The sequence below is a fragment of the Zingiber officinale genome, chromosome 8A (genome assembly GCF_018446385.1).
Source record: "Zingiber officinale cultivar Zhangliang chromosome 8A, Zo_v1.1, whole genome shotgun sequence".
NCBI lineage: Eukaryota > Viridiplantae > Streptophyta > Magnoliopsida > Zingiberales > Zingiberaceae > Zingiber > Zingiber officinale.
Window position 1 is genome coordinate 1,278,484 of NC_056000.1, and position 13,147 is coordinate 1,291,630.

Genomic DNA, 13,147 nt, shown 5'->3' on the forward strand with positions numbered 1-13,147 from the left:
AAAATATGTCCAAAATTATCATGTCAAATCATAGAGAATATTGATGTACCAAAACAGAAGTGTACATAAAATCATAATCCTGTAATCGTGAGATCAGTGGTTGATCTTCTAGAACTATGCATTCTTTTTCGAGAACCCTTTTAATTTTCTCTGGATCTTATTTTAGTATAATGTGATTTAAAATATAAGAACATAATACGCAAGATATGGGGACTATCACCCTTAAATAGATAATTCAACAATTACCTATTATTCTTACTATTTTAGCTCATCATTCAAATAGAAATTATATTTTTGACCTCTACCCATAAAAGGCGCATATCTTATTAGATACGTTAAAGTCCAATAATCAAAACTTTAGATGATGATTTTAATTTGAGCTTAATTTTATTATTGAACAACGAAGGAAAAAGATAATTACGATTGGAGAGAAGAAAAAATTAATTAAGTTACCCTTGAGAAGGGAAAAAAAATAAAACGACGGAAAGAGAAGATCAAAAACAGAAGAAGTCAACGTGATGAGTCTTACGTGTGAGACGGTGGCGAGTAAGTGGAAGAAAATAAAACAGAAAAGAAGAAAGAATATAATTTTTAAAATCCCCTAACTTATTTTAAATCCATTCATTTAATTTAATTAAATTTGATCTAAGCAAAATCAATCAATTTCAATTTCAACTAATCTATTCCTTATCTTCGAAGTTCCTAGTTGAATTTTATTCGACCTCAATTCAATTTTAAATCAACACATTCATTTCTTGTTTAATGATTTATTTTGTTTATTTATTTATTTTAAAAAAATAATTATATATATATATATATATATATATAAAGTCTGGATGGGCTATATGGCCCTGGATCAGAGGATCGGACTGGCCTAACTGTCCCTGGCTATAAATGGATTAACTAAATAAGTTCCTACGATGTTAAATATGACTACTGAGAATTTGTGGTGCTCAATTATTGGCCATCTACTGTGATGCCTAAATCAAGTAATAGTTCGCGTTGGATTATTTTAAAGTAAAGAAGAGTTTACCAAAAACTGAGATAAAAAGATGAATACGTTCGTTTTCAGTGTCATTATTAACACGGAAAAGATAAATCATGAACAACTAATAATTTTTGAAATAGTGACTACCAAACGTGATCTAATAAATGAGTACTACAATTCTTAAATGTTGATCAGTAGAGATCCTTGGGCTTCTTCAATATCCCTTACTCATTTGGCCCATACCACGAACCATCTTAAATTTGCAGTTTTGCCATCCCCAAATTAGATTTAAAAACTCAGATCAAATCAATCCTTATCGAAGAATATCTCCTCAATTATCCAAAAAAAAAAAAAAAGCAAAAAAACTACAACCGTAAACTTCGTGCTGACTAAACTCGATTTTGTGTAAATGGATTCATCATTTCTCTGCCGTCCGTCAGTCAATTAATTATTAGATGCGAACGCGATGTCACATTTTGGGAAGCGGAGAGGCATCTAGTTCCAATCGTATCAATGAATAACTAACTAGATTGAAGCACTCAACTCCATACCTAATCAGTGGCGGGCGGGCGGCGGCGCGCGGCGGGAGGTCGCAAGCTAAGTGAGGGAGGGAAAGGCATACCCGTTTAGTTTTAGTTAAGCCTCGAACGAACACCTGTAATAACTCCTATAATTCCATCCGCTGCTTTTGTATTGTCTAGGATCACGCGCAGCTCAGCTGTCGGGCGACAGTGGAGGTGAGAGAGACCAGTCGAGCTGTACGACTACCACTGCTCTGCTCGCTGGTTTAGTCCTGGTTCTTCATCAAAGTTGCTAGCCATTGAGTTGAGGATGGAGGTACGAGTGCGATAGCAAGAGAGGTAGGCGTGTCGAGGGCGGAATGGCGGAGACGGAGTCGAGGGTACACTCAGCTTCGCTCAGCCACCACTACACACTCCGAACTAAAGACAAAAGGTACTCTTTTTCTTTTCTTTTTTTTCTTCTTTTTTTTTTCTTTGATTTCAATTTGGATGTTTTTTTTTTTTTGCTATTTCTGCGTGCGTCGATTACAGGAGCGGCAGAAGAATCTTTGATGGAGGAAAAAAAATTATAGGCAATAGTTAAGCATCGACTCCTCCTCTCTCACGCCTGCCTCAGTGGTCCACGCGAGGCCAACGCACACCTCGCCCTCTTCTCACCTTTTTCCTCCTCCTTGCGCAAAATTCTCTGCTTTGGGCCGACCATGGAGCGCTGGGAGCCGGCGGCGGAGCAGCGGAGGAGGAGCCAGAAGGAGAGGGCGGGCGCGAAGGAGGTGGCGACGGGCGCGTACGCGAACGGGGACGAGGAGGACGGGGAGGCAGCGCCCGGCGGCGGGGTGGAGGAGGACAAGAAGCGGCGGCCGTCGATGTCGTCGAAGAGGGGGTCGGGGAGCGGAGGGGCGTCGCCGCCTTGCTGCCAGGCCGAGAAGTGCTCGGCCGATCTGGCGGAGGCGAAGCGGTACTACCGGCGGCACAAGGTGTGCGAGGCGCATTCGAAGGCCGCCGTCGTCATCGTCTCCGGGCTTCGACAGAGGTTCTGTCAGCAATGCAGCAGGTCGCCCCTGTTCCATCCTCTGCTCTGAACTTTTTTTCTTGTGGGAAGGAAAAGCAACAGCTTTACCTTGGGGATTCGTATAATTTTGTCATGATTCTTGCTCACTGACAAATTTAGTCTTAATTTTCTTGCTTAATCTCTTGTTACTTTAGCTAATCGATTTATCTTAAGAGAGGCGATTTCACTAAATTAAAAATTGCAGTCTTATATTCTCTTCTTATGTTCTCTGAAGCAGAAGAACATCTACGCGCTTCATGAAAGGAGACAAAACTAGCTTGTTTTCAACCTGTTCTCAGAAAACCAAAGAGTGTCAATTTACTTTTCCATATTGTGACATGAAAAGTACTTATGATGCAATTTAGCTAAAGCTCGTCATGTCCTCTCTTAATGTTTTCTCTTGCCACAGAATATCGCTCATCTTCTCATCCAACAATGTTCTCCTCAGAATATTTGCAGTTGCTTTCGATTTTAGCATTGCAATACGTCATATTCATTAATCTATATAACTAAAATTGGAAAGTGTGCTATAAACTGAATGCAGTACTTTTTTGAGGTTTTATATTATAGGTCCAGACTCCAGAGTTATATATACTAAACTAAGTGCCTTAATTGACATATATCATTGATTCCTATATAATTTGTGTGCAGATTCCATGAGCTATCGGAGTTTGATGACTCCAAGAGGAGCTGCCGTCGGCGTTTGGCCGGTCACAACGAGCGTCGCAGAAAGAGCTCCTCTGAGGGGATCAGCTCATCAGACGGGAGGATCCAGACAAGTGAATCTTCTGGTGGCCGCTTCCAGATATGAACAACCTCTCCATTGAATGGAAGCATGCTCTCTCTCTTCTGTCATGCTATGTCTTTCTCTTATCTACTACGTACGTACTGAATGTTGCTAGATTTCTCAGCGACATAAACTCGCATAATCTAAGCACAGTAGCGTATGATCAGCTGGTTTGATAATTTTGTATATAATTATCGATTATCTTGTGATGACATATTGAGACTTGAAGTTGTTATATATTGGCGCTCTATATTCACCTTTTACTTCCCTTGTTGGCATCCTTTTAACTCCAATCTTTTAATCTCATTAATAACATCGTATCATACAGTCTCATATCCGGCCATCTTCCTCCTGTAGGAAAGATGGCTATGAAAGAATGAACGGCCGGCAACTGACCTCCTCCACGTGCAGTCTAACACAATCGACCCGAGCTAGAACGATTAGGTACTTAATTTAAACTACTAAACTCCTTCAAATACAAACTCCTTGCACGGGCAGTAATTACTCTCTGCGAGTAAAGGACATTAGCAGCAGGAAATGGTGTCACGACCTGAAGAACTCCCTTCCTACATGACAAAAAAAACATACTCATGGCTTCTGACAGTACCCGTCTGTACGTTCTAACCATTCGATTACGAGCACGAAGCAAGCACTCAAAACTGAAATGATAATAATGTTCTTTTTCAATCTAAAATAAGATCGCAGTCAGCAGATATATGCTTAAAAAAACAAAAGTGCGCATAGATAAAATAAAATAAATGGGTGGCATTGCTGCTTACCACTTACAAACTAATTTCTTTTCGTCGTACGTTCTTTGAGAATCGAGACTTTATCTTTTATTTTTCATTCGTCTAGTTCTTTAATTTAATTATTTGGTTGAGAACCCACAATCTCTGACATCTTCCTCAATTGCTACATTTGCTGTTCTGGATGGCAGTAACTCGTATACTCGCTTACAGCAGTCTTAAAATCCATCAAAATAGAAATTTCACATTCGCTCCCTTCTTTCAGGCCAAGTCGGTAGAAGAAGTAGAATAATTCCCTTGAGATATATGACCCTATGAAAAACAAACTGTAACTTGACAACTTTTTACATTTACAAAGAGTTGCATTGACGAGGAAATAACTTGTTTGATACAATCGATTAGAGATGTATCTAAAAATTTGACATCAAACTAGACTCCGATGATAAATGATAATAGGACAGGATCACAGGAACCTCCCCCGTATGCGATACTTCTTCACATCCTCGAGGAATAAAAGAACACAAAAGGTAAGAAACACAGCGATCAACGCAGCAGAAGATGCTGCTGACCATAAATATTTACAATGAAAGTTGGTTGGCCTTGAGAAAGGTACACTCTGTTATTGGGATTTGTGGTGGCTTCATGAGGTGAGTTCCTGAGAAACTTGGACCCTCCATCTGCGCAGATGTAATGGAATTTTACTAGAAACATAGAATTCAGGAATGGGAGAATAACCAGGGCACCATGTACAACTGGTTTACCTCGTGAGGAGAAACTTTGCTAGTGGGCTTAAACTGGGGGTCTCAGCCAGTGATGAGTTAAGTCGTTTCTTCCCATCAACAAAATCATGGGAAGAATGCTCCGCAAACATGCTGACAGCTAAGTCATGAAGCTGCTTCACTTTAGGCTCCTTGGAACTGTGTGGGGAAGATGAATGCTGTTCCACAACAAAAAAAAACTAGAACACAGATTCGTGTTCACATCAAAAAACAAATTTAAAAGTCTTTAAGTATACCCTATAAAGTGCTCCTTGTTTTTCATTGCGAGAAATATTTGTATAACAGTCATACTACATCTAATAGTCAAAGTTTGGATTATGAAAAACCTTTTGCATACACAAGAATATTTATTTTCATTCTCTAAATTAACACCAAAAGATAAGTTGCTGACAAATGATTGAGAATTCATATAGAATAGTAATGAAAAAAAATACAAATAGATATCAATAGCACACCTCCTTTAAGGAAGGAATAATCAATGAAGACAATGCAGGAGATGCTGCTGCAGCAGAAGCTCTGGCTTGAGATTGCTCAGTACCTAACCGACGTGGCTTGTTCGCTACCTTTTGTAGGTCAATATTCTCACTATGATTTCTGCAATAAAAGCGGTTACTTTTACCTGTAAAATTCAACAACCAACCACGGACTGTATTGCATTTAAAATAAAAAAGTTCTTATACCTAGAGGACTCTGATGCAGTTGTCCTTTCAGTTAATTTGTTCTCAAGAGCATCCTTAACTTGTTTGTTCGGTATAGGTCTTTCCCTAGAAATTCCTCTCCTTGCTCCTACTTGTAGTGCAGCTTTTGCCTAAAGTGTTCCATCATTTAAAATCAGACAAACATTAGCAGGAAGTAAAATTGAGGTCCATAAAATTGTCATAGTAGAAACAACCTCTGCAAGATTTGTAGCACTATCTTCATTGGAGCTACTTGATGCCTTTTCCTGCATCCATAGCCTAGACTTTGAAGAGCGAAGAGTACCAGCTTCATCACTTTTGCCATGAAGAACTACTGTGCCACTAATTGACATATCTTCGGATGAGGTGTACCTGCTAATGGGCTGGAATATAGGAGAGATGGCAATAGCATAAGGTCTCTCTTGCCCATCCATGAAGAACCATGAACCTCATTCATCATTCAGATCTAATCTTTTATCTCACCTTCACATTTGAATCAAATGCTGCCTGCTTCAAAATTTCTTTTGGAGAGCGTATAAGGATGGTACCTGATTCACTTTGATCCTGAAATCAAACAAAGGTGCTGAATGTCATATTTACTTTTACACAAATTCATGAAAGCAGCCTTTATACTTGGGTCCAAATTATACTAATAATTTGTGAACCAGAATAACAGTTACAAAACCCACATCTTCCAAAGAATCTTCTAGCTCTCTATCATCTTTGCCACGATCAGCCACCTTCTGCAATGAGAACCTTGATGCAGAATCATCAAATGAACCTTCTGATTCAGATGCAGCCTTGTTTTCTCTACTTGCCACCTTGTTTGTTTTGTTAGAACCATACGTGACATCAATTTTTCTGTCTCTTGTATAATCAACTTGTGGCAATCTTACAGCACTTTGGACCGTTCCTGTACCCTGTAAACCATCTGTTGGTCTTGGTATTCGCGCAGTACCTGTGCCTTGTGGTGCTTGGCTAGTAGGCTTCTCAATGCTGCGTACAGTACCTGTGCTTTGCGGTGCTTGGCTAGTAGGCTTCTCAATGCTGCGTACAGTACCTGTGCTTTGCGGTGCTTGGCTAGTAGGCTTCTCAATGCTGCGTACAGTCCCTGTGCCCTGTACGCCATCCATGCCACTGTCCAAAATAGCATTATTCTGGAATTTGCTTTGAGCATAGTAAAGCAAAAGGCAAAGAAGGATCCCCAAAGAGTATGCAACTGACACAGCAATCAGGAAAAGTTTACCTTGAATAAGCATCATTAACCACCTTCATGGTTCTTGTCCCATCATCGTACATTTTTGTAAGATTTTGGCCTTCCATGTCTTCTTTTGCAATGAACTTTGGCCTCTCTCTGTCATCAAATGTAAACCATGAACTCATTAAAGTTATCCACCATTAAGGAGAACTATTTGTCAAGCAAGCTATGTAAATGACACTTTTGCAGACAAAACTGTAATTACAGTTTCAAAGTACAAATTGTTCTTTTGCAAAGACCTTATTCTCTCCAAAAGCCTGGGACTTTTTCTGGCATTTCTGATGAAGCGATGCCTGAGAAGCTCCTTTGCACTAGGTCTCTGAAGGAAGATGCTAATTTTGTTAGTTACAAGTTAACATTATAGACTCAACAAGTGCACATGATAACCTATTCAAAGTACAATCCTTTATTATAACATTTGAGAAAAAATTTCCGGAAGGAAAGGTTAGAAGGAGGCAAAAAGAAAAGAAGGAAAAAAAACAAGTACAATGTAGTCAGAGTAAAGAATAAAAGATAAAAAGGAGTAGAAAAATTACATTAGAGAACAATTAAGTCATACAACTCATGAGCATTTTTTCCCAAATTCATAAACATGTAAATGCTAAATCAAGTCTTTTGCAAAAAAAATGGCTTGATTCTTGCTCTTAACAACATTGACATTGGTAGAAAGAGTAAAAATTGTGCATCATATAACATCCATGAAATATAAGAAAATCTGAAAAATGGGAATAAATCTGTAGTAGAACTGACATGCTTCAGATTTGGTTGTTAAAAGACAGAAAAGTTCCTCTTATTGGTACAAAACGTGTATGGTTAAGTAATAAATTTTCTACAACACCTACTTAAACAAGAAAATGCTGAGAAATGAGTTCCAGTCATTATCATAGCAGGCACTTCATGGTCAGTTGACAAGCAAAGTGCAATGATTAAGTTCCTCAGTACATGGAATTAAACATGAACATAGAATGTTGGCTAATGCATTTGAAAACATTATACATCTTACAGAGCTATATATTTTAAGCAAATGCAAACTAGAACATTGCTTTTTCTCTTTTTCTCCTATGTAATTACTAACAACTATAATTTTAACTATATATATATATAACTGGATAACTGGTCTTGGAAGAACTTACCTCAGTGGGATTTTTTTTTAGACATAAAGATACAAATTCTTTCATAGGTCGAGAGAAATGCTCATCAAGCTGCATTAAACAGAAAAGCATATTTATCAAACGCATGTTTTTTTTTATCATTACTGAAAAACAACCTCATATTAAGAATAAAATAGGGTGTTAAGATGGCATTTTTCACAAAGAACAAACAAGAAGAAACCTGAGGAGGATTGTCTCGTGGTATAATGAAAAGAACCCTCATGGGATGCATGTCAGCCAAAGGAGGTTCACCTTTTGCCATTTCTATAGCAGTAATACCCAAAGACCAAATATCTGCCTGCATCAGCAATGAGAGGGATCAAGAGAAATTGATAGAATTAAAACATTTGAAAAACGACAATTTTCAACCTTTTCATTGTATCCTTCAGAATTCTGAATGACCTCAGGAGCCATCCAAAATGGAGTTCCAACAAATGTCTGAAACAATAAAAAAAAAGTTTGGTATTTTCATTTGGAAATAGAGAAATTTACTCGGGTATTAAACCCAAAAAGGGCAATAATAACTGTGCACAACAACTGCAACAAACCATGTGCCCCAAAGCAATAAGAAATGCAAATACTACAATGAAGAACACAAGACCCTGAGGTAGCTTATATGAATCTTATCCAGTAATTATATAAGACTATACCAATAGCAATGCCCAAGCCATTTTAATCACTTTCAAATACATTAAGTAGGGTTTTCTATGGTATCCCTTCTCACCACACTTCTAACTCGATTTAATTTCAACTTGTCTAACTTAAAAATATCCTGGTTGTTCATGAACATCTTAACATATATTCTTACTTATGAAGCTACATCAAACTACGTGCAAATAGTAATATTTTATTTTAGTTTTCCTACTAATTTCGTGCATCCATCTTTATATGCTATCTAGGTTAGATTCACGTTTGTTAATTACCCAACATTCTAAACCATAAAGCATAATTCATTGTACTACAGCCTTATAAAATTTTTCCTTTAGCCTGTACGAGATAAATGGTAGTTAGAAAAAACTCTAGAAATCTCACTTTGTTTTAAGTAACCACGCCACCATTATAAAATGATGTCTTCAGCAATCTTACAAGTATCTTGCAGAAAAACAAACAGGAAAAAAAGAACTGCTGAAAAATAAATCATCATTGAAGTCAACTTTAGCATTCAGTGTTTGATTCCTTTAGAGTGTCGGTATTTGATATGCATCCCCAGTCTCCAGTTTATTCAGAAGTAGAACTTGCACGAGTGATGAGTCTAGTTCCCCCTTCCACATTTGAAAGAGTGTGTTAACAATCTAAATATATAAATTGGTCGCTTTGCCAACAATTTGAGCATTTTCAATAAGTAGAAATCTAATCAACTTTAACAAAAACGAAACATTGTAAAAGAAATTCCTACAAGCATAAGCATATAAGCGACATCATATGAGCCAAATGGTAGTTTTAATTCAACATGCAGCAAGGACAAGAGGTAAAACAACTTCAGTAATTGTAGTTAGCACTAGAAAAAGGCCTAATGCATTTTTGACCAGAAGTTAAACTCTGGCTGCAAATACTTTAATAATCATAAACACGTACCTTCCTTCTTGACATTGTTTTTGTCAATTCTGCAGAAACACCAAAATCTGCAACCTACAACAAAGACAGAAGAATTATGTGTAACTGCATCAAGCATATTATGCTATCCCCAACAGTTACAAATGAAACAAAAAATCTGTAGCATTTGCATACTTTCACATCTCCTTTTTCAGTAAGCAAAATGTTTGCAGCTGCAAAATAAATAAATGGCTGTCTGTTAAATTCACTTCAGAAGCTAATAAAAAAATTGCAAAATGCAAAAAGGAATCATATGGTAGACTAACAGATATAAACACTAACAGACATCCTCCGGAACAAGAATAAAGTAGGAGAAAAGACCTTTTATATCCCGGTGAATCTTTCCTTCATTGTGTAGATACTCAACTGCATGCAACAAGTCACGTAGAATACATGCAATAGACATTTCATCCAGAGGGGGACCAGTTTGAAGCTACAAAATACAAGTATTATGATAAAAATACCAAGGTGGTGACCAATATTCTGAAATTTAATAGCGCTTTACACAAGTCTCTATAGCAAAAAATTTAGAAAAATTCTCAGTTATACTTGCTATTTTAAAATCAAAACAAATTGAACACATAAAATATAACTTTACATTATTAAAAAAAGTGCATGATATGAATTTCAACTTGATTAAATGCTTTTTCTTCCATTAGCAAAATAAAGAATTCACACATAATAGCCTGTGTCATAAACAAAACAGTAAACTGTAGTGTTGAACTTACTAGATCAGCAACAGAACCACCAGCCATGTACTCCATCACAATCCACAATTTGGTTTGATGGAGATAGGAACCATAATAGTCAGTAATGTATGGGGATCTACATTGAGATAAAACTGCTATTTCCTGCAAAATAATAATAATTAATAAGGATAACTATTTTTTTTAAAATACATCCATCAAAAAAACATAATCAATATTAGTGGAAAAAGAAATTTTGGTAGCCAACCTTCTGAATATCTTCAATATCATCCTCACTACAAATGCAAAGTTTCAGACAAGAAAAAATGTGAAGTAAATGTAAGAACAAGCATAAAGTAAACATTTAATCCATGAGAAATACATGCAGTGGTGTTGATGTAAAAATTGGAGAAATAAATACTAGTTATCCCAAGTGCATGTGAATTTTTGAGCCAGAAGTACTTCAATCAGTTTTGCCCTCAAAATTAATATTGTCTTTGCCTGGACAATCTTAATTAAATACACATTGTTTAGCAACTCCTTCGGCCATGTATCATCTACACATGTCAATTTCAATCAGCTAAGTCTCAGCTAATATGTACAGTCAGTACAACACACAAAAATATGAAAAAGGAATGAAATATGCAGAATATGTGACTAGACTTATTTATGTGATAATATAGGAATTTCTAATACTATATTACTATTACAGAGAGCTCAAATTTTAGAGGGTGTCATATCCTTAACAGAGATTTCAATTCTCAAGTGATAAACAAGAGTTACTAGTTTATGGAACATTAAGTAAAATGAAACAAATCATTGCAAGCATTGAATATGTAGTATCAATGTATCTTGCATAAGTTACTTTGTGCATTTTTTTCATTTTTTTTTCATTAAACTACAAAGAAGGATTAGAAAATAAAATCCTTTGAGGATTAAGATATTCATGTAACATGGTAAGCAAGGGCATACGCTTCTTCCAAATCGATGACTTTAATTGCGACCTCCTTATTCAGCTCTGTGTCAAACCTGCAGGATAGGAAATTTTTCCAGAACAACTAGACCTGTTAATTCTACAAAGCATCATGAAGCAGACCAACATGCATTTCAGCAAGGTTTATACAAGCAAGGAAATTAAGATGCTCTAAATATTGTAAAGATAAAATATGACACTCAATATAATAAAGGTAGAGTATGACAGGGAGAATACACACTTTCGAACAGTAGTCAAGTACTTGAGATTATAGCGCAACAATAAATTTAAAGAACGACACGCAAGCATATGCATTGTCTAGGAAACAAGGTCTAGTGTTATATATATTTAAGAATTCATGCTAAATTGGGTTATACATGCTACATTAGTAACTATAACTAAAGGTCTAATGAGATATTTTACATGGGAGAACTTTTCCAATACGATAGTCTTACCCCAACAGGAAGTCAAGCAATCCATATTACACCAAAACACTACAAACAAGAGTCACACCTCAAAAATATGACCTTGTAGTGCCAAGTCTCTGTTTTCAGAAGATACCAGTGAGATTCTAGATGTATTTATAGGTTAAAGGATAGCTTTTTTGGAAGTACTTCTTGTTGGGGGAAAAAAATCCCAATTCTAGATTAGAAAATAATTCCTAAAAACTTTAATTTTGGTTCTTATGTTTGGATTTAAGTAGAAATTTAAGTGAGAAAGGAGAATTTAAATTTTATTTATTTATGTACTCAGAATCATAGAGTAATTATATTTTGTACCGCTTTGGAGATCTTTAGTCTCACGAATTTTCAAGAATTCTCAACTACACAAGCAAGAATAGTTTGAGCATGATTTTAAAATCACAAACTTTTTAGATAATGCAATTTCAAATTTCAATCTCCACCTTTTTTCTGCTCATCAAACACAGGAATCTGGTACAAAACTTCCAGTTACATTAACTTTGCGGTCCAAAACAACCAGCGAAGGAACGCCATGAGATGTGTAATGTGAATTCCAAATAGTAAAGAGGAATCCCGTACTCACCCTTTAAAGACGTCGCCGAAAGATCCCCTGCCAATGAGCTCCAGAGAACTGAATCGCGCCTCGACGGCCGCAGCCAAGGAAGCGGGGTCCGACATCTCGGAGTCCGAAAGACGACACGATCAGACCCCGATTCGCCCTACCAGAAATCCCACTTCGGCAAACCCTAGACCACCTGCTTCGATTCAATAGTAGGATCCAATTGTTGTGCGAAATCCGGAGCAGACTCGAGGGTAGAACGAACCTGGGAAGGGATCGCAGAAGGCGAGATACGAAGCGTAGCAATGCGATCGATCACTCGATCGAGAAGGGCTCTAGAGGAGCGGAAAGATGGAGGCCAAGGATTACGATCCCCTTTGAACAGATGGCTATGTGTCGACTGTGCACGCTGTATCCTTTGTCCTTTAAACAAATTACGATGAGACGAGCCATTCATTGACAGTTATTTTTAATATAAAAAGCTAATTGCAGCCATATATATAATTCATTCGGATTTTTCTTTTTCTTTTTCCTGTTTCTTTTCACTGTAGATATGCAAGCACGGTTTCACATTGTCTCACCTTACGCATGCCTCTGTTGTGGATTTCCTGAGGACCATGATGACATTTTCATTAAAAAAAAAATTGCGATATTTAGATTTTCCTGATCATCTGAAAATAAATCTTCAGGAGTATTTTTTAAAATAATATAGTTATTTTGCATGAATTAATTTTATATTGATTCGAATAAAAAAATCTGCATCGCAATAATCTAATAGATTACTAATATATGCTCAGGAAAAATCTTTCATTTCAAAATAACAAAAAAAAACAAAATAATAATTTTAAATGTTGCAAAATAAGCCCACTTATTTATTTAAACATATCTAAATTCAAAATAAATTTAATTCATCTTTAGAT

General features: G+C 36.6%; 2 protein-coding genes across 3 annotated transcripts; one reads left to right on the forward strand and one right to left on the reverse strand.

The window, feature by feature from the left end:
- Window positions 1–1,431: 1,431 nt before the first annotated feature.
- Window positions 1,432–3,607, forward strand: LOC122012326 (squamosa promoter-binding protein 1-like). 2 transcript variants are annotated; one of them, XM_042568824.1, is made up of 4 exons: window positions 1,432–1,589; window positions 1,690–1,942; window positions 2,041–2,560; window positions 3,209–3,607. In XM_042568824.1, exons 3-4 carry the CDS (start codon window positions 2,211–2,213, stop codon window positions 3,366–3,368), a joined length of 510 nt encoding a protein of 169 aa, XP_042424758.1. In that variant the 5' UTR covers window positions 1,432–1,589; window positions 1,690–1,942; window positions 2,041–2,210; the 3' UTR covers window positions 3,369–3,607. The 2 variants fall into 2 exon arrangements, with proteins under 2 accessions (XP_042424758.1, XP_042424757.1); XM_042568823.1 differs by having other exon boundaries at window positions 1,438–1,942.
- A 760-nt stretch (window positions 3,608–4,367) lies between these two features.
- On the reverse strand, window positions 4,368–12,654 carry LOC122009417 (serine/threonine-protein kinase svkA-like). The gene is made up of 20 exons (XM_042565561.1): window positions 12,493–12,654; window positions 12,252–12,423; window positions 11,207–11,263; window positions 10,503–10,530; window positions 10,277–10,399; window positions 9,870–9,981; window positions 9,684–9,721; window positions 9,531–9,584; window positions 8,325–8,393; window positions 8,137–8,253; window positions 7,938–8,006; window positions 7,044–7,123; window positions 6,793–6,900; window positions 6,236–6,683; window positions 6,030–6,110; window positions 5,762–5,929; window positions 5,550–5,677; window positions 5,319–5,463; window positions 4,852–5,027; window positions 4,368–4,767 (listed from the first exon to the last, which is right to left on the reverse strand). Exons 2-20 carry the CDS (start codon window positions 12,344–12,346, stop codon window positions 4,731–4,733), a joined length of 2,133 nt encoding a protein of 710 aa, XP_042421495.1. The 5' UTR covers window positions 12,347–12,423; window positions 12,493–12,654; the 3' UTR covers window positions 4,368–4,730.
- Window positions 12,655–13,147: the final 493 nt, after the last annotated feature.

Bases quoted from the DNA above. Each gene is read 5' to 3' on its own strand.
- LOC122009417 (XM_042565561.1), bottom strand. From the start codon at position 12,346: ATGTCGGACCCCGCTTCCTTGGCTGCGGCCGTCGAGGCGCGATTCAGT. The intron at 8,394-9,530 runs GTACGTGTTTAT...TTATTGTTTCAG, and splicing joins AAACAATGTCAAGAAGGAAG to ACATTTGTTGGAACTCCATT. The intron at 5,930-6,029 runs GTGAGATAAAAG...CCTATATTCCAG, and splicing joins CATTTGATTCAAATGTGAAG to CCCATTAGCAGGTACACCTC.
- LOC122012326 (XM_042568824.1), top strand. From the start codon at position 2,211: ATGGAGCGCTGGGAGCCGGCGGCGGAGCAGCGGAGGAGGAGCCAGAAG. The intron at 2,561-3,208 runs GTCGCCCCTGTT...ATTTGTGTGCAG, and splicing joins TTCTGTCAGCAATGCAGCAG to ATTCCATGAGCTATCGGAGT.